This window comes from Mustela erminea, chromosome 5 (genome assembly GCF_009829155.1).
Source record: "Mustela erminea isolate mMusErm1 chromosome 5, mMusErm1.Pri, whole genome shotgun sequence".
Taxonomy (NCBI): Eukaryota; Metazoa; Chordata; class Mammalia; order Carnivora; family Mustelidae; genus Mustela; species Mustela erminea.
This window is the reverse complement of record NC_045618.1, coordinates 55,599,097-55,620,373: the sequence shown is the minus strand read 5'-3', so window position 1 is coordinate 55,620,373 and position 21,277 is coordinate 55,599,097. Positions and strand designations below refer to the sequence as shown.

Below are 21,277 nucleotides of genomic sequence, written 5' to 3'. Positions count from 1 at the left end.
GGATGCTGGGAATGGATTTCATTCAAAGTGTCAATAAATCTTCGCGGTTGAATGTAAGAGGAAATGCAGGTGAATTGCCACACATTTTAAAGGTGCATTCTAGGACTAAGCCCTGAGTCCTTTCTATAGTGCAGCACTCCATATGTACAGATTACAGAGCATAAATGAGATTACAAACTCCAGAATCCCCCCCCACCCTGCTTACTAGCCTTGGGATTCTGGGCTAGAAAGGTGAACTCCAAATCATTTTAGGTGATAAGGTTTCCATTTTGCTGATGGGAAAACTGAATAATTAAGTGACTTCTCTACAAATCTGTACCTGAAACAGTGGACAGCTGGGGTGCCTGGGTGGTGCAGTCAGTTGAGTGACCAATTCTTGGCTTGGCTCAAGTCCTACTAATCTCAGTGTTATGGGATTGAGCCCCATGTCAGACTCTATGCTGAGCATGGAGTCTGCTTGAGATTCTCTCTCCCTCTTCCTCTGCCTCTCCTGCTCAGGATCACTCTCATTCTCTCTCAAATAAATAAATAAAAATTAAACAATAAACAGCTGATTTTAGGTTCTCTGTTTATTAAGTCACGCCATTTCTTTAAATTCTGTGAAAACACACTAAAAAAACTAACAGTGATACATATCAATTCTTGTATATAGTAGTGACAGAATGAATCACTTTTCCTGTGTATGTTAAGCAGGAAATCCTTTTTATTCTAAAAAAGCATGCTGAAGAAGTCCTGAAACACATCTGACTTCTCTATGACATGTAAGTGGGGAAAGGAAACCTAATGGACAATGAGGGCTGCCAATGGAAATCACATATAAGGAAATGAATACCAAAGTAATGGCTCTGCCACCATTGCCTTCTACTAGTACTGTGACAATAGATGTGGCTTTTTCTTTGTGGACTAAAATGAGTGGAGATGTTCAGTGAGCACACCCAAGCACAGCCGGGCTGGGTCACCACCTGTTTTATGAACTGTATCTGTTCTGACTGGTTGGGTGTTGCTGCCACTCTAGTTATTTTCAACTCCCAGAGAATGGGGTTAATTAAAGCAGAAAGGCGCCAGACAGAGGAAGTGGCCCAGAGTGGGGACAGCGGTTAACTAAAGAACACATATCCCAGTTGAAGTAGACCCCTGCTTACTCAACCCCAGCTGGTTGAAGTCAGGGAGGAAAGTAATTCCACTGTTGCCAGATTTTCTAATTTCTTTTTTTACAAACAGCTAGAAACTCCTCTATATTTTTAAAATGTATATTCCTGATTCAATCTTTAAGATGCTGTGTTTGCCCCAAAACACATCTCTAGGTCAGATCAGGGATTAGAGTTGCCTATTTCCTATTGAAGGCTTTCAGTCTGTGATTTCTGGAAATAGTTCCAAAGTACAGGTAAGTTTACTGATGGGGTGGGTATACCACCCCCATCCTGATGGCAGCACTGTGTCATGGCCCCAGGGTTTCAGCAATTTTATGTGACTCATAAATATGGTACAAAAAGAATTTAAGTTTACTAAAAGCATCCAAAAAACAGATAATTATTTCCACAGACAAAGAAAACTGAAGATGTAATTAGGAACACTTTTTCACCTTTATTATCACCAATCAAATCTTGATTTAACTTTTATTTTAACTGGAGATCATGAGCACAGTATACTTCCCCCTTCCCATTTACTCTTCTCTTTTCCTTCTCCAACCTTTCCTTAGTTTGAGATGTAAGATCATAGGATCTTTTGTGGAGATGACACAAGATACTGTATGTAATATACTTAGAACAATGCCCAGCACAAAGTAAGAATTCAAAAACACTAAGTGCTGTTACTGTGCACATTATTTAGCAATCAAAGACCTCACAGGGCTGGCCTACCACCTGGGGAAGCCAATGTTGACGTACAGCCGAGCTCTTACACAAAGCTGCTGCTCATGGAATCATTTCTGTGTCTACCCTCTTTAGCAATCTGTTTCTTAAACTAATCCCCATTTCACTTCCTCTGAGACAGCCGAGAATCTTTCATACACCAGAACAAAGAAGAAGAGAGGGCTCTGTAGAGCATCTTGCAACAAAAGAGCTAAGGGCCTCTGTTTTCCCCCTAGGAGACAGGGTAGTTTTCCATTTTTTTGTTTGTTTGTTTCTCTGTGAAATGGACTCATTCTCCCTTCCAAGCTGCTTACAACAAGCTCAATTTATACACCACCTGACCTATTTAACAATCTTTTTGGTTATTTGCAGTGACTTAACCTATATAACCCAATAGTGTGTCTCAGTTATTTTAAAAAAGCATCTTATCACTTATTGGAAAGAAGAATATTTGATCCACAGATTCATTAAATTAGCAAGGATTGAGTTAGCACTGAATAAACACCAAGTTTTACTTAAATTTCGCTCTTGTCCTCTAAGGTATGGGTCATCAGTAAACTAGAATAAGTGCCCAATTCAATATTTAGTTATTTGAAATGAAAATTCTACAGCTTCCTGTCATAGGCACTGTAAGCAAAGACCATACGTTAAGGGAACGACAGTTAGATAGTGGGAGAAAGTAAATAATCCCTTAGTCTTTCTGGGATCAAGTCAGCAATTTCCAAGCAGTCCTTGGGGATAGAGAATAAATGGTTCAGCACAACTCTGCGTTCCCACTAGGGCCACTTCCCTAAGTGCCTTGATCTGCCTGACATCATATTGCAGGGATGTCCTGAGATGGATGGATACAAATACATGAATGGGAGTAAGCCAAACAAAAGAGTTTGCAGTGTGCATAGGAAAAAATGGGTTTTTAAAGACTTCTTACAAAGAGTCAAAGTCTAAATACTCTTATCTTATTTCCTGCTTTTCAAACAAAACTAATATTTTTCTCCAAGCATAACGTTTTCCCAGGCAAATGCACTTGCATTTCTTAAAAGCAGGAATGGAATTATATGGAAAATGGAGTTCCAGTCTTCCCTCCCCAGGATAAATGCAATGCCCGCTGAGAGCTACCAGCTGCAAATGCTGTCTAAGTAAATATGGCAACAAAAGGGGAATATTTACTTTGGCACATGAGAAAACGAAGTAGCAGTCTCACACAACCGGTTCAGTAGAATCAAAGAGATATACCTGTAGGTTTTCAATTTCTTCTTTGTGTTCCCTCTTCAAGTGTAAAATAGCAGCTTGGTATTCTGTAAGATCACAAAAGAAGCCAGTTACAAAATTATGCACAAAATTATGCACAAAATTCAAGTGAGCATCTCCAAGATGCCAGAGTCCTTCCTACAAGTAAACTAAGTCAATAAACACCAGTTTGACATTAAACTGACAAGAGATGTTGGAAATTGGGCCAAGAGAGGACAAGTAGCTCAGGATAGAAGGGAAATTTCCTTCCATTCGGCAAACCCTGAATTATGAGAGGCGCCAAATTAAGCAGAGAGGATAGGGTTAAAAAAAAAGCATGATGAGGGTTCCAGATAAAGACTGGGTCAGGTGTTTGTCTTTAAGGAGGAGTTGGAAGCACAAGCAGCACTGAGAACAAATACAGACGTGTTAAGAGCAGACACACAGGAAATCAAACTTTGTATGTGAGATCAGAGAACTCTATTTTTAACTGCTTAAAAAAAAAAAAAAAAAGAAAAATCTCCATTTGAATACTAGGCTAAGCAAGCACCCAGGGCTGATTTTAATCTTTAGATCACTTCAGAAAGTCAAGACCATTTGTCATTTGGATGAGATAATCTAGGGTGAGGAGGTTGAAAGGAGGACAAAAATAAATTTCGGATCCAATTTGAGCCTGAGTCTAATAATGTTTATTCCAACAAAAAGTCCCAAGTGTACACAGGAACTCCAGCCAACAACTAAAACTACCAGCCCGCTGGCTAAACATGAAGCAGCTCAGACAGCTTCATTTCCAGCAGGACGACTAAGTATGTGGGGTCACAGAACTATCCAGACTGGTGGACCACAAAGCAAAATGCTATGGAAAAACATTTTTGTGGGATAAGTTGTTTTCTTAACAATGTGTTTGGGGTTGTGAGTATGAGCACTAAAGAAACAGATGTCATTTAAAAAATACATGAAAGGACAGACTATTTCTTCAAGTGGATATCAGAAATCAGGCATGAAAACTCAGATGTCGATTCAAAACTGGATGAAGGAAATCTTTGGTAAAGCCACAACAGGACAGGAGTGTTGTTGTTACTATAAAGGGTCACACTGCTGCTCTTATGGGGAATGTGTTACAGTGAGCTGGTAATCTGACAGCAAGTTCTGTGAATTTTACATCCAAACCATATCTTGACTTGAACCACTTCTCACCACCCCACACTCAGGAAACATCACTATGGTCCAAGCCACCGCAGTCTGCTCCTTGACCTCTGCAATAACCTAGAAAGGTCACCTGCCTTGACGCTTAACACCACCACCATACCCATTCTTCTAACAGCAGTCTGAATTACCCAGTAAAGGCATAAACCAGAGTATGTCTCAGCCTGAGCTTTCCAATGCACTTAGGGTGAAATCCCAAAACTTGCTGCAGCCCAAATTATCCTTCACAACCTGGCTCCTACATGCCTCTCTCTGTCATTGCCTCTGGCATTCTGGCTTCCCTGCTATTCCTTGAACTTGTCAAGTCTTTTTCTACCTCAAAATCTTTACTAATATTGGAGACAATGATATGGATTGTATTTACTGAGCATTTATTACGTATCAGGCATTATTTAAGTACTTCATATGTATTGACTCATTTTTTCCTCCCCCAATAACCCTATCATGTAGGTACATTACCCCCTTAATGATGAAGATGTTGATGCATAAAGAAGCTAAGCAGCTTTCTTATTTAAGAAAGACGAATAAATTGCAGAGCTAGAAAACATACGTAATTCAAGAGTGAAGGCATAAACAAATTGTGGTTTATCTATAGAATGGAATATACTACTCAGCAATACTAAGGAATTCTTATAGATACATATGTGAACATAAATCAATCTCAAAGACACACAGAGTGAAAAAGTCTCAGAAGTCTAACTATTGTTTAATTCCATTTATATGACATTCAGAAAAAGACAAAACCATAGGGATAAAAACAGATCAGAGGAGCAGTGGCCAGAGGTTGGGCGGGGGGGGCGGGGGGGCTGCACAAAGGAATTTTGGGGTGATGTAATCTTTCTCTATCCTGATAACTGTGGTAGTTCATGAATTCGCACACAAGTTAAAATTCATGGAACTGTGCACCAAAAATAAAAGGTTAATTTTACAGTAAGTTAATTTTTTTAAAAATCTACATAAAATATTTTACTTTTAAATGTTTTCCGCAGGAAATTCAGCCTAACTCAAGAGCACCTGTTACTACTATTTCTATTCATTATTTTTCTAAGGGTACTAGTGGATGCAATAGGATAAGTAAAAAGAAAACATGGGTGTATACACACAATTATATATAAGAATAAAGGAAAAAATTAAGCTATTATTCACTAAGAACATGTATTTAGAAAAATCCAAAAGACTGACTGCAAATAACATATTCAAATTAACATATGTGTTAGTGAAGTTGCTGGATATAAAATCAGTATATAAAAATCATGATACTAGCAACAGTTTCAAAAAGAAACCTTAACATTCACAGTACCCCAAAAACATAAAGTACTTAAAAAAACCTTGTAAAATTTTAAGACCTCATGAGAAAAACAGAAACTTTATGTTGAACTGTATTACCAAGAAAGAGACAAAGAGAGTAAGCCATGTTTTTGATAGGACTCAATATTGTAAAGATGTTAATTTTCCCAAGTTGATCTATTGATTCAGTGCAATCCTCTTAAACATTTCTAAGGGTTTAGGGGTTTCTTTTGAATAAGGAGTTCATTCCAAAATATATATTGAAGCACAGATGTGCAAAAAGCCAATAAGAGCCAAGAAACATGAAAACATAAAGATAACTTGCCTTACCATTTAATAAGAATTAATTTTCATTATCAAAACATAATTAAAATAGCAGAGTGCTGAAAGAGGGATAACAGATAACAGAATAAAGTGTCCAGAAAGACATGGTAAATTCATGGTCACTTTAGAGGACAGAAGTATCATGGAAGATCTTTGTTTATACCAAGAATAGTTTTTCTAATAATTACTGATTGGGAAATGTGGATATGTATATGGAAAAATGAAAGCTGGATCCCAACTTTATACCAGACAATAACCTATTTTAAGTTGATTAAAAGCTAAATTGAAAAAGCAAAACTACAAATGCTTAATATGACAATACAGCATAATATATATATTTTTTATTTTCAGCGTAACAGAATTCATTGTTTTTGTACCACCCCCAGTGCTCCATGCAATATACGCCCTCCTTAATACCTGCCACCTGGCTCCCTCAACCTCCCCCCCCCCCCTTCAAAACCCTCAGGTTGTTTTTCAGAGTCCACAGTCTCTCATGGTTCACCTCCCCTTCCAATTTCCCTCAACTCCCTTCTCCTCTCCATCTCCCTACGTCCTCCATGTTATTTGTTATGCTCCACTAATAAGTGAAACCATATAATACTTGACTCTCTCTGCTTGACTCATTTCACTCAGCATAATCTCTTCCAGTCCCGTCCATGTTGCTACAAAAGTTGTGTATTCATCCTTTCTGATGGAGGCATAATACTCCATAGTGAATATGGACCACATCTTCCTTATCCATTCGTCCATTGAAGGGCATCTTGGTTCTTTCCACAGTTTGGCGACTGTGGCCATTCCTGCTATAAACATTGGGGTACAGATGGCCTTTCTTTTCACTATATCTGTATCTTTGGGGTAAATACTCAGTAGTGCAATTGCAGGGTCATAGGGAAGCTCTATTTTTAATTTCTTGAGGAATCTCCACACTGTTCTCCAAAGTGGCTGCATCAACTTGCATTCCCCACCAACAGTGGAAGAGGGTTCCCCTTTCTCCACATCTTCTCCAACACACGTTGTTTCCTGTCTTGCTAATTTTCGCCATTCTAACTGGTGTAAGGTGGTATCTCAATGTGGTTTTAATTTGAATCTCCTTGATGGTTAGCGATGATGAACATTTTTTCATGTGTCTGATACCATTTTTATGTCTTCACTGGAGAAGTGTCTGTTTATATCTTCTGCCCATTTTTTGATATGATTATCTGTTTTGTGTGTGTTGAGTTTGAGAAGTTCTTTACAGATCCTGGATATCAACCTTTTGTCTGTACTAACATTTGCAAATATCTTCTCCCATTCCGTGGGTTGCCTCTTTGTTGACTGTTGACTGTTTCCATTGCTGTGCAGAAGCTTTTGATCTTGATGAAGTCCCAAAAGTTCATTTTCGCTTTTGTTTCCTTTGCCTTTGGAGACACCTCTTGAAAGAAGGTGCTGTGGCTGATACCGAAGAAGTTACTGCCTATGTTCTCCTCTAGGATTCTGATGGATTCCTGTCTCACATTGAGGTCTTTTATCCATTTCGAGTTTATCTTTGTGTATGATATAATAGAATGTTCGAGTTTTGTTCTTCTACATATAGCTGTCCAGTTTTCCCAGCACCATTTATTGAAGAGACTGTCTTTTTTCCATTGTACATTTTTCCCTGTTTTGTCGAAGATTATTTGACTATAGAGTTGAGGGTCCATATCTGGGCTCTCTACTCTGTTCCACTGGTCTAGATGTCTGTTTTTATGCCAGCACCATGCTGTCTTGGTGATCACAGCTTTGTAGTAAAGCTTGAAATCAGGTAATGTGATGCTGCCAGTTTTATTTTTGTTTATCAACATTTCCTTAGCGATTCGGGGTCTCTTCTGATTCCATACAAATTTTTGGATTATTTGCTCCAGCTCTTTGAAAAATACCGGTGGAATTTTGATCGTAATAGCATTGGAAGTATATATACAGCATAATATTTTTATGATTTCAGTTTAAGAAAAAAATTTAAGTGTCAAAAAGCATTACACATAAAGGAAAGAAAACTGATAAATTTGACTACATTAAAATAAAGAGCTTCTTTTCATCACAATATGCCATAAAAAGAGGGAAAAGACAAGGCCACAGATTGGGAAAATACACTTAAATAATCAAAGATCGTGTGTGTGTGTCTGTGCGTGCGCACACGCGTGTATTTCCTACAAAACTGCAGAAAATGAAAAATGGGTAAAAAAAGGACAATAGGCACTCTAAAAAGGCAACATGCAAGTAATTATATTCAAAGGTGCTCATTCTCATCAGTAATCAGGAGTACTGAAAGTCTGACAAAACCGAGTGCTGATGAAGCTGCAGAGAAGTGGTGTGCTCAAAAAACTGTGGCAGGAGTACAAACTGGTACAATCACTTTGAAAAGTGTTCGGCATTTTTCTAATAAAGTTGAAGCTACTCATACCTCCCTATGCAACAATCCTTATCCTGGCTCTGCACAAGTGGAAAAAAACGACAAAAGGAAAGCAAATAATAGTAACAAAAGTCAGGATAATGGTGGGATCCAGGAGAAGACAAAGTGAGTTGGGTTATGACTGAGCAGGGTGACATTGTAGGAGCGTTCAATGAAAAATTATTCTTTAACTTCTATGTGTCTTATGTCATTTTCTTTCTGTATACCTAACATTAAAATGTAAGAAAAAAAGAATTATCAAAAATCAATTCCGGGGTGCCTGGGTGGCTCAGTGGGTTAAAGCCTCTGCCTTCAGCTTGGGTCATGATCCCAAGGTCCTGAGATCGAGCCCCACATCGGGCTCTCTGCTCAGTGGGGAGCCTGCTTCCTCCTCTCTCTCTCTGCCTACTTGTGATCTCTGTCTGTCAAATAAATAAATAAATCTTTAAAAAAAAATCAATTCCACACCTTTACAAAGCAGGCAAATTATAGCTAAACCAACCTTCTTACAAAAAGGATGATCCTTGGAAATAACACCTACATTCTAAGTAGAAATTACACATAGGGGAAAATAAAAAGAAATTACACATAGGCTGTATTTTGAGATGATTCATTTTGTGTAAAATGTACCTGTAAGGGTGTGACAGATAGAGTTATGACTAATTTACAGATTGATGAAGGGAGACCATGGGAAAGCTAACACCCAGCAAATCATGATTCATCTCTTCTTCAAATATTTTTGCCCATGGTCCCAGTGTAACAAAGACACATCCCCATTACTGAGAAGGATGACAAGATGGAATCTGCAGGCAATGTGTAGAAGGGAGAAGTTAATGCCTTCACTGGTGGAAGGTCACAAGAGAATGCTAAGAAATATTAAGGTTACAGAACAGTGGGTCTAAGCTAGGTTGGTGGTTTCCAAGTATGTCGTGTTACTGGCAGTCCGCTCCTTCCATGTGTTCTAAGCTTGCAAATGCAAGAGGAGAGCCCTGTCTCATGGACAGGGGTCTCAATTCAAGACCAAGGATGCTTCTGTTTGTTAAAAAGAGAATTTCACCCTGGTATTCAGGAGCTCTGGGAATAATGTGTGAAAAGAAAACTGATAAATTTGACTACATTAAAATAAAGAGAAATCAAGACTTTGAGTATCAGGGCTTGAAAAGGGCAGACCAATTTGAAGCTACATCAGCCCCAGTGGAAATTAACAAATAAATTCAATTAGTCTAGCCCCCAGAAAAGAAACTTAAGAATATATCTTAAGAAAATTACATATTGGGGGATTCCTGGGTGGCTCAGTGGGTTAAGCAGCTGCCTTCAGTTATAGGTCATGATCCCAGCGTTCTGGGATCAAGTCCCATATTGGCCTCCTTGTTTGCGGGGAGGTTGCTTCTCCCTCTGCCTCTGCCTGCCCCTCTGCCTGTCTGTGCTCTCTCTCTCCCTGACAAAAAAAATTACATATTGGGGCACCTGGGTGTCTCAGCCAGTTAAGTCCCTGTCTTTTACTCAGGTCATGACCCCAGGGTCTTAGCATCAAGCCCCTGCATTGAGACCCTGCTCAGCAGGGAGTCTGCTTCTCCCTCTCTCTGCCTGCCACGTTGCCTGCTCTCTCTCTTTATCTCCTCTCCAATAAATAAGTAAAATCTTTAAAAAAAAGAAAGAAAGAAAGAAAGAAAGAAAGAAAGAAAGAAAGAAAGAAAAGATAAGAAAAGAACATATTCTATGAAAAGACAGAAATAAAAAAACAATCCTGACTGGCAAGATTCAACATTTTGGGAGAAATATGTAAGAACTTCCCCCCCTAAAAATAAAACTCTTTCTAGTAAAGTACTTAATCTAATTGGTACATACCCTTTTTGTAGTACAAATTTTCCCTTTTTTCCTATCAGCTCACAACAACAAAACAGCCTTTCTGCCAGGTATCATTAGAGCCTTGTATCTTCTGATTGAAGCATTGAAGTTGATCTCACTAACAGGGGGAGGCATGTAGTACCAGAGCCACAGTTCATACTGACTTGGTTTCTCTTAATTATACATGGAGTGCTATGTCTCAGGAACTGTTCTAAGCACGTTACAGAGATTAACATGTGCCCTCCTCACATCATACCCACAAGGTGCATGTGGTATCACCCCAAGGTCCACTTTACAGGTAAGGAAACCGAGGTACACAGGCTGAACAACTTTCCCCGGAACACAGGCTGGTTAAGTGCCAACAAATTCACTCGGGCCCAAAGAGCTTGTGATTTTTACCCTGTAGAGTTCATCGCTTGTTTGCTGCTGCTGTTCTTATGCTTGGGTAAGTTTCGGGTATAACTGGTACTCCAAGTTCCTAGGCACTTAAAAGTTGCTGGCTTCACCCAATCACTAGAATCACTAGTAAACTCGGTACCTCTTTTCTATAACTCCTTAAAGGGGTCCGGGGTATTCTTAATCCCAGGGAGATTCCACGAGCCTGGGATTAACATGAAGAGGATGAGTGACAATGGCTGGTCCCATCAAGCTCTGTGACTATGATTCATCTATTTTCTCTACGCGGACTTCCAGAACAAAGTCAGCCGTTTGTGGTTGTATCTGGTTTTCATTTATACTGTCTCACACACATATCCAAGCCCCTCCCCTACACACACACACACACACACACACACATACCCCAGCAGATATGGATTACGCACACAGTTGGGGAATTAGAGAATTCCTGATTTCCCTAACGGATGAAAACCATGGCTCTCTTCCAGCATGTGGATTCTAATTTGTACTGCCTTTGCCCCTCATTGGCTTTACTCATTTCTTCACATTGCTTCACACAGGTTTAGCTCATACCTTCAATCTTAAAGGCAAGGGATCCTTCCTCTGAGTTAAACTTGGGAGAACGCCCAAGTCAGTATTTCCAAAGCTTTGCAGGCACACCAGTGAGGTCTTTTTTTTTTTTTTTTTTTTTGGTTATAGACAGCTGGACTTTATTTTAACAGTTGAATATTTATTTTAATGTATATTAGCAAAAAAAAAAAACAAACGAGCACATAAAACCCATGACCTCATGAGTATCACTGTTGTAAGATAGGGTTGGTCAAAGTTTAGTCCCTGAAACTAAAGAACACCTGGAACTTCTTAGAAATGCTAATTCTCAGGGTCACTCCAGACTTAAGAAGAAACTTGGAGGATGCTTTAATAAGGCTCCCAAGTGATTATGACACACTCTAAAGTTTGAGAACCAGTGCTTTTGAAGATAAGGTCAATTTATTCATGCAAAAAGCCCTATACAACCCCAAAAAATTTAAAAAATTTTAAATAGTAAGAATGTATAAATATATGCTCCAGATCATGGAGCTGGTACATAAGCGATGTCATTTGGGAAAACACTCATTACTAACAGATGAATATACATTCAAACAAAGTTACAAATGCAGAAAATGTCTCCCACTAATATCTAACATTAATGAAATGGTGCTGGTCATAGAAGGCAAACATTTACTTCAATGCCTAAGAATAAAATCAAATTTGGGCTCTCATATATATATTTTTTAAGATTTATTTTATTTTTTCCAGAGAGAAAAAGAGATAGCACACAAGTGGTAGGAGGGGTAGAGGGACAGGGAATCTCTCTCAGACTCCACACTTAGCACAGAATCTGATGTGGGGCTTGATCTCATGACCCTGAGATCAGAATCTGAGCTGAAATCAAGAGTCGGACGCTTAACCGACTGAGCCACCCAGGTGCTCCTGAGCTCTTATATTTAGCATGATTATGAGGGCAAAGTGTACAGGCTGCTCTTGGTACCCAGTAGGTCCTCTAGATCAGATTCCTCACCAAGTACCTATAAACAATGTAGTTTGGGGAAGGGAGGCTGCTTTGATATCCATTAAAAAATGAGGAAGATTCAAAGTCAGTGAAGTCCAGAGAAAAAGTGGGGTATGATCAAAGTCAACAGCTGCCAGCATGTCCATCATCAGAAATGTCAATACAATACCTCCTTATCGGTGGGCCTTCAACAATCACCATACAAGTGCAGGAGCCCAACTATTTCTTCTGATGTGTGACTGCTGCTAACACCTCTCCCTCTTCCCCTCTGTCCCACATCTGGACAATTTAAATACAAAGCCTTTGACACTAAGTAGGACATTGGAACCCCATGAGCCACTGCCCGCAAGCAGGGACCCTCTGCCCAACGTTATCCCATTAACACCATCAAACCCCAAGTCAGTCTCCTTCCTCTCCTCTTTCAAGGCATTTTCCAGGCAGCTTCAGAGACCTATCCTGCTCTCCCCAGAAGTCTCATTATTTTAGTAAATAAACCTTCTCATACCCTCTTTTGTGTGTGGTGTATCTATGTAGTCATTAATCTTAGTGTCTGAATCTAATTTGGATAAAAACCCATCCTGTCTCTTCAAAAAAGACGCTTGTGTGTCTCAGTCGGTTATGCATCTGCCTTTGGTTCGGGTCATGATCTCACGGTCCTGGGTTTGAGCCCCATGTCAGACTCCGTGCTCCGTGAGGAGTCTGCATCTGCTTTTGCCCCTCCCTTCCACTTGTGTCCTCTCTCTCTCAAATAAGTAATTAAGTAACATCTTTAAGCAAAACAAAAAGGATGAGGCCATATAGAAGTTATGTGAATATCAGTGAACATATAGCTATTATTTTGTTCTACAGGTGTATAAAAAGGAAAGGACAGGTTTCCTTTTTCTTTTCCAGAAAAAATGCACGATGAGAAATCCCATGAGTTTAGGACTTTATCTTTCAGTCTCTCTCCTTGGTTAAAAATATTTAGGATTTTCTCAGGCAGAAATATAAAAATGCCAATATTAAAAGATGGGGAAAATATTCCAACTCTCTAAGCCTACCAGTTTCTCGCTAAACTTGGTAGCTCTTTCATTCATGTGTTTACTATCTTCACAAGGCAGGCTACGTACTAGGCAGTGGGTATGAGAAAATGAACATCACGCATTTCCACCCTGAAGGGCTTCTCAAGGGGCACCTCTTTGAAATGTCTTAGAAGCTTCCTGCACTTACACTTAAGTATTAACACATTACACTTTTGTTTTCTTAAAAAAAGATTTGACGTCCTTCAATTATTTTGTATGGGGGCGCCTGGGTGGCTGAGTGGGTTAAAGCCTCTGCCTTCGGCTCGGGTCATGGTCCCAGGGTCTTGGGATCAAGCCCCACATGGGGCTCTTTGCTCAGCGGGGGGACCTGCTCACTCCTCTCTCTCTCTGCCTACTTGTGATCTCTGTCTGTCAAATAAATAAATAAATAAATAAATAAATAAATAAATAGTTTTGTATGGAGCTGTCAAAGGCTGGATGGAACACTGCTCAGCAAATATTCATTCACTTCCACCCCCTCCCCTTCTGCTTGGGGTACACAAGTACCTCCTAGGACTTTTGGTTTTGGCTGGTGCAATGCAAACAGACATGACATAAAGGATTTAAATTTGCTTGTGCTCAGTTTGGCTTGCCTCCTTCACTCCTGCACCTTCACAGAAGAAGAATGTATCATAGGCAGCCACTGGTCAGTCAGACTGGGTCCCCCAGGGCAGACCTACACCCTAGCCATGGTCAGCAGCCAAGTCTAGTCTGTGCACACTGTGAGAGAGCCCAGCCGGCATCAGCTGAACCACGAATGACCTTGGCGACTTCGCAAATAAATGCTTGTTATTGAAAACTACTAGATTTGAAGTATGGTCTGTTACAAGGCATTAGTGTAGTAACAGCCGATAAATATGCTAAGTTTCCAGCCAAGCCTACTATGTGGAGATTCATACCATTTTAGAGGTTTTAAATAACGGAGATGGAGTCTCTCTCACCAATATAGACAGAAAAGGGCTTAGGGAAGAGGACAAATTGAAGGTGGGGGCGGAGATGATCGAGGTATGTATCCCCTTTAATATTCAGCAATTGAGTTTTTATGTCCTGAGGTAATGGCATAAAATAGGTACAAAGGTCAGCGAATTCATGGCTATGTGTCTTTGACTTTACCCCGATGCCCAAGGTAAATATTCAGGACCAGGCCCTATGTGACAAACAGCCTACCAGGGGGACAACATCCATTCAATCAAATTCTAGCTGCCGGTGCTAGATAACTAGCCTTTTCATGGTCACCCTTATTTTCCATCCTGTTAAAGGGGAAATGCTAAACAGTTTAGAACTCCAGGAACACAAGCTACCTAAGACGTAGGCTTCCCTTTCCATCCGTGGAGCCTATAAAAGCCAAGAAACATCTTCCTCAGAGGCATGCACTTGTCAGAATAAAATTTAGGTTATGGCTCAAAGTACTCCATGACTGCCATTAGGTGGCAGTCACGATACTTCATATTTAAACTTGAAACTTGGCTACCAGTGACACAGTAACACCTGAAGGGTTGCATAGGGATGGGGAGGTGGGGAGAGAGGAGGGTGGACCAGACTTATGAAATGAACATTTTCCTTTACTATGAAAGATGGACTCGTGTGGATGTGGTAACGATAAGAGACAAATTGGAACAACTAAGGGATGTTTCCAACTTCGTTTCGAAAAAGTTAAGTGACGCAATAGACCTCCAGTTGTTACAGGTTCACATTTTTTACTCCCTCCTAAACCTGCTTAATAATGAAATCTAAAATATAAAGTAAGAAAGTTTAGAAATCACCAGCAAGAAGCAAAAGAGAAAAACATTCTGCAGAAACAGAAATGGGACAGAAGAGCCAAGCAGTGCTTTGGACCCAAAGCTCTGGGCCAGCTGTGCCCCAGTTCCAGCCTGGAGTTAAGTTTCTGTCAAGGAACCAGGGTTGGGGTGGGTGGTGCTGAAAGGGCCCCCTGTGGGGCAGAAAACCAGGGCTAGGCTTGCTGCTACGAAAAAAGGAAAAAGGAGAGGGGCGTCTAGGTGGCAATGCTGGTTACATGTCTTACTCTTGGTTTCTGCTTGGGTGCTGATCTCAGGGTGCTGAGTTGGAGTCCCACCTCGGGCTCTGGGCTCAGCATGGAGTCTGCTTGGGATTCTCTCTTTCCTTCTCCCTCTGGCCCTCCTCACTATGCTCGGGCCCTCTCTCAAGTAAATAAATCTTTAAGGAAAAAAAGAAAGGAAAGGAAAAAGAAAGGAAAAAAGGAGTGGAGGGGTTCCCAGATAAAGGGAATAAGTAAGAAGTTGCTTCCAACTGCTGTCTGGGGACCTGAACTAGAGGATACAGACAGGGATTAAGACCGAACTCCAAACCCAGCCCACTCCTGTCCCCAGTGAAGAGATATGCAACATCCATATCACCCCTTGGACACAGAACCCCAAATACCATTGGTAAGTACGCCCAGCTTCCGGTCTTGGGACTTGCAAGGACCAGGTGAGACTGACTGCAAAATAGACAAGTGTAAAGGGAGAGGGAAGACTTTTCTTCTTCTTCTTCTTCTTTTTTTTCTTTTAAAACAAGATCAAGACCCTTCAAACCAAGCCGCCAGTACATGTGAAGAAGGTTAAATGTCATCATAGGCAACAAGACCAAATTTTGGCATGTGAAATCACACAAAACAAATTTTAAATATTAAATATTTTACAAGTATTCTAATCATGTTGAGAATCTTCACCAAGATAAATAATGACTATTATAAACAGTGACAGCCATGGCACACTATTAAAAAAAAAAGAATATAAATAACTAAAGAATTTATAAATATTATACATGTAAAGTATACTCATTGAGATTAAAAGTTTTAAAAGCTGGATAAACTGTCATAGTGGAGGAAATAATTTGTGAATAAAAGATAACACTGAATAACTAAAAATGCAGCATGGAACAAGACAAGGATGATTAAAAAAAAGTCAAAATTGAGGAATTCTGGCATTGGTACAGAGACAACAAAATAGACCATATAAAATAGGAAATAAAGCCTATAAATAGAGCCAGTCAAATATGGAAACTGGATGTGTGATTGGAGGGCATACTGAAACTTGTGGGGAAAGGATAGATTACTTCTAAATTAAAATATAAGAAGTGTTCATACTTCAAACCATACACAAGAATCAGTTCCAGTGGATTAAAAATCTAAATGTGAAAAGCATAAGAGAAAAAAAACCTTGGAAGAAACTTAGAGTATCTTTATGAAATTGGGATTCAGAAAAAAAAATTTCTTTAGAAGAGGAAAACACATTTTAAAAATTTGGTTGTATTAAAGTCAATAGAAAGCAATAAGCTATATATATATAAATAAGACATTTACAAAGCATATGACTGATAAACGATTGGCATCCAGGACAAACAAGTGCCAGACAGAACTAAGAAGAGATGCAACCAATTAAAAAAAAAAAAAAAAAAGCAAATGGACAGTAAATTCATGGAAGAGGAGCTCCAATGACTCATTCATTATTTGCTAATAAACAAGGATAAACTGACTTGTCTTCCAGACAATGCAAATTAAAACTACAGTGAGAAACTATGTCACACACATCAGATTTGGAATTGTTAAAAAGTCTGCAAATACTAACAGTCACTCTAAAGATCATTTTGTCAATATTAAATTTACAGGTATACATCAATAAAACCAAAAATTCTACCTTGAGTTCACCCCTGGCCAAGCATTCACATATGAGCACAAGTGTTAAAAAGAACATTTACAAAAGCATTGTTCCTAAACCACGAAAAATGGGAAAAATTAAATTTCTATAAACAATACAGATGAGCAAATATAGAGTGATGTATTCAAAGTGATACTGTGTAGACATTAAGATGAGTGAACTAGAGCTATACATACTGACACAGGTTATCTAACAAATAATTCTGAGAGGAAAAGTTACCAAAAAATACACATGGTAGGATGCCATTTTTATAGACACCTAACCATTTTATATTTTATATATTGTCTGGGGATTTTATACAAGTACACAGGGTTAATAAACAATTTCACCTAAGGGGATGGTAAAGGGCATACAAAATGCTTCAAATGCATTTGTAATGTTTTATCTCTTAAGCTACATATAATAATGGCCTTGAAAAGGGAAGCCTGGGTGGCTGAGTCTGCTAAGCATCTGCCTTTGGGTCAGGTCATGATCCCAGGGTCCTGGGACAGATTTCCATTGGGCTCCCTGCATCTCCCTCTCCTCCCTGCTCATGCCCTCTGTAGCTCTCTCTGTCTCTCTCAAATAAATAAAAAAATCTTTAAAAAATAGTCATGACCTTGAATGCAACTAACATTAAAATATATAAAATATATAAAGCAAAACCTTAAAAAATATAAAGTAAAAACTGACAGAACTAAGTAAAATAGGAGATTAAGTAATATCCCCCTATCACAAATTGATAAATAAAACAAATAGAAACACAAACTGATACCATTAAAAGCCCTGATTATATATAATGCAGAACCCAACAAATCAATGATATGCATCCTTTTTAGGCAGATATATTTGCAAAAATTGGTGATTCATACTGAAAATGTCTTTAAAAATGTCTAAGTAATGCTATCATACAGACCATGTTTCCTTTCTATAATGCAATTAAAAACAAAAAAGGATACACTAAAAATAAACTCAAAAATTAGCAAAGCTAGTTCAGTAATTTGTGAAAAGAAATCATGCAACTACGCAAAGTTTATTCTAAGGTTGCAAGAGTTATATATCTGAAAATTTATCAGTAATATCTACCACAATATACTAAAGGAGAAAAACCATATCTCAAAATCTCAAAACAATACAGAATGACACAGTAACATATCTTAATAAAGCTCAACGTTCATTCTTTATTTTAAAAGGAAAAAAACAACAACTCTTCATTAATTTAGAATATAAGGGAATCAGATTCATGATATCTATCAAGAATTTTTGGCAAACTTCAAATATAATAATGAAAACTTCCAGAAGCAAGATAAGAAGGCCTATTGTCACCCTTATTTCCCTACATTATGCTAGAGGTCGGGGACAAGGAAGAAAGAAATGGGATGTAAGAATTAGAAGGGAAGAGACAAAACTGGTATAATTTACAGTAATTGTCAAAATTTAGCTACACATTGCCTGGGAACACACAAATATACCAAATTGTGAACGGCATCTCCTATAGTTCTGTGTTGTAATGGCCCCCATACCAACACTGGGAAAGTAGCTATCTCTAGGAGAATAAGCCAGTAAACTCGGTTAAGGAGGACTATAAAAGGGGCCTCAACACTTGTGGTTTTTTGGGGGTTTTTTTTACATTATTTTTTTTCAGTGTTCCAAGATTCATTGTTTATGCACCACACCCAGTGCTCCAAGCAAGATGTGCCCTCCACAATACCCACCACCAGGCTCACCCATCTCCCCACCCCTGTCTTCTCCAGAACCCTCAGAGCCACAGTGTCTCACGCTTCCTCTCTCATTCCGATTTACCCCAACTCACTTTTCCTTTCCTTCTCCTAATGTCTTCCATGTTATTCCTCATGCTCCACAAGTAAGTGAAACATAACTGACTTTCTCTGCTTGACTTATTTCACTCAGTATAATCTCCTCCAGTCCTGTCCATGTTGATGCAAAAGCTGGGTATTCATCCTTTGTGATGGCTGAGTAATACTCCATAGTGTATATGGACCACATCTTCTTTATCCATTCATCTGTCGAAGGGTATCTTGGCTCTTTCCATAGTTTGGCAATTGTGGCCATTGTTCCTTGAACACTGGGGTACAAATGGCCCTTCTTTTCACTACATCTGTATCTTTATGGTAAATAACCAGGAGTGCAATTGCAGGGTCATGGGGCAGCTCTATTTTTAATTTCTTGAGGAATCTCCACACTGTTCTCCAAAGTGGCTGCACCAACTTGCATTCCCACCAACAGTGGAGGAGGATTCCCCTTTCTCTACATCCTCTCCAACACTTGTTGTTTACTGTCTTGTTAATTTTGGCCATTCTAACTGGTGTAAGGTAGTATCTCAGTGTGGTTTTGATTTGAATTTCCCTGATAACTAATGATGATGAACATTTTTTCATGTGTCTGTTAGCCATTTGTATGTCTTCTTTGAAGAAGTGTCTGTTCATGTCTTCTGCCCATTTTTTGACATCATTATCTGTTTTTTGGGTTCTACGCTGGCCTTTAAAAGTTTGAAGAAATTATGGCAAAATTTTTAGATACATGTTTAGATGGTATACAAATATATACTTTTTTGTATTTTTCTATTAGTTTGAATGATTCAGGGTTCAGGATTGTCTTCTATAAATGATAGTGGCTATCTCCAAAATTTCACAGTATAGTCTATGTGCACATAAGGCTAGTTTAAGCTTTATAGTCAGGAAGAAATATTGCCTCCCCTAAAGAACTGAATATACAAAGAACTAGTAAAAGGAAACACACACACACACACACACACACACACTTCCTTTCTTTCTCTCTCTCTCTCTCTGTCTCTCTTTCTCCCTCTCCAGGTGGCACATATAAGCATTTGTTGACTTGATGGAAAACTTTGGGAGAAGTTCCAGCTTGTGTCTCCACTCAACTGACAGAGCCCTTTATTTAAAGCCAACAAAACGAACCTCAAGAGAGGGAGCTGAAGGTCAGTCTCTGGAGAGGCAGGTGAAAGCCAGCCAGCTTTAACTTGATTGAGAGTGGAATTTTCTAGTAAACCAGGCCAGACAAGTACCCAGGGGGCCAGGCTACCTGCCCAGGTTTCTAAGGGAGACCGGGCACTTGCGTCTCCCAAATGGTGGAAAAGTACTCAAATACATCACATTGCACCTGCCACAGGGCTTACTGCCTGGAAGGGTCTTAACTCACATCTCTTCTACCATTCAGAATTTGAGCACTGATGTGTGTGTGTGTGTGTGGGGGGGGGTGTTCTTTTCAGAGCCTACATCTCTCAGTCCTAACACCAAAGATGGGAAAACCTATCAGACATACAGGAGAACAGCAGAGTAAGAATTTGGGTTGGACAGCTCAGTCGCAGCTTCTCTGCAGGAATATGGTGACAGGCAAGGTCACATCAAGGAGACCCAGCCCAGGAAAACTAGAGAGTGCTCTGGTCCTCCATCCAGCCCCACCTCCATGGAGTTGCCAAATTTAGAAATTAAAAATACAGGATACTCAGATGTGAACTTCAGATAAACAACAGATAGCTTTTCTAAGGGTCTCATGTAACATTTAAGACCTATTTATACTAAGTAATTATTCACTGTTTTTCTGAAGTTCACATTTAGCTGGACAACCTATATTTTACCTGGAGACCCTACTCGAGGATTTCTAAGCACTCTTAATGGGAACTGTTTTCAAAAGGCCAGGAATATTTAACTATTGGGAGAATGTGTGTGCGCAGGAGTGCAAACTGGCAAGCCAGCCTTGTCAACAGCCAGAAACACTGGCTCTAGAAATTTCTGTTTAGTGTGTCTTTATTTAAAGATCTTCTGGGTATTGTTTTAGTTTCACAATGTTAGTTTTAGTTTTGTTTTCCCCCAAGTAATCTTATCTTTTCAGATAATTTTTCACCAAAAGTTTGATGAAGTCGATTATCATGTTTTCAAAGAACAGAAGAACAAAAAATAACATACGAATTAAAACACAGACAAGATATATACACAGAAATACACACATCAGACACTTTCTCTTCTTCCAGAGACTTTGGAATACCCCTGACAACAGCCATATGAAGAGAAGCTGACACTGATTCACAGGCAAGATATAGTCACTACCCAGAGGTTGTAACACACCTTGGAAAATCAGTCACATGTAGCTGACTGCCTCTGATCTTGCTGCATTGTTACTAAAGTAAAAATCAGCAAAGATAAACAGGAGATACAACTGGCTCACTTGGAAATGCCAAGTCATTGGCCAACCAACTTAACAGGCCAATCAACTTAATCCCCTTACTCAGTGCTTCTCAGCTGGGGCTACGTAATAGAATCACCTAGCATGTAGGTGGCTTAAAGACTACTTATGCATGAATCCCAGCCCAGAGACAGATTTAATTGGTATGAGATGCATGTTGGGCACTAGGATTAACAGCACTCCAAGTGATTCTAACATACAGCCAAGCTCAAGAACCATGGCATTTGTGAGTTTATACC

General features: G+C 39.3%; 1 protein-coding gene across 22 annotated transcripts in view; it reads right to left on the bottom strand.

The window, feature by feature from the left end:
* FMN1 (formin 1) overlaps positions 1-21,277 on the bottom strand; it is a 413,714-nt gene that overhangs the window by 229,644 nt on the left and 162,793 nt on the right. For all 22 annotated transcript variants that reach the window (XM_032343205.1, XM_032343188.1, XM_032343184.1 and 19 more), the window contains one exon: positions 3,084-3,145. In XM_032343205.1, the coding sequence (XP_032199096.1) occupies positions 3,084-3,145 (62 nt within the window). The remainder of the gene's footprint in view (positions 1-3,083; positions 3,146-21,277) is intronic.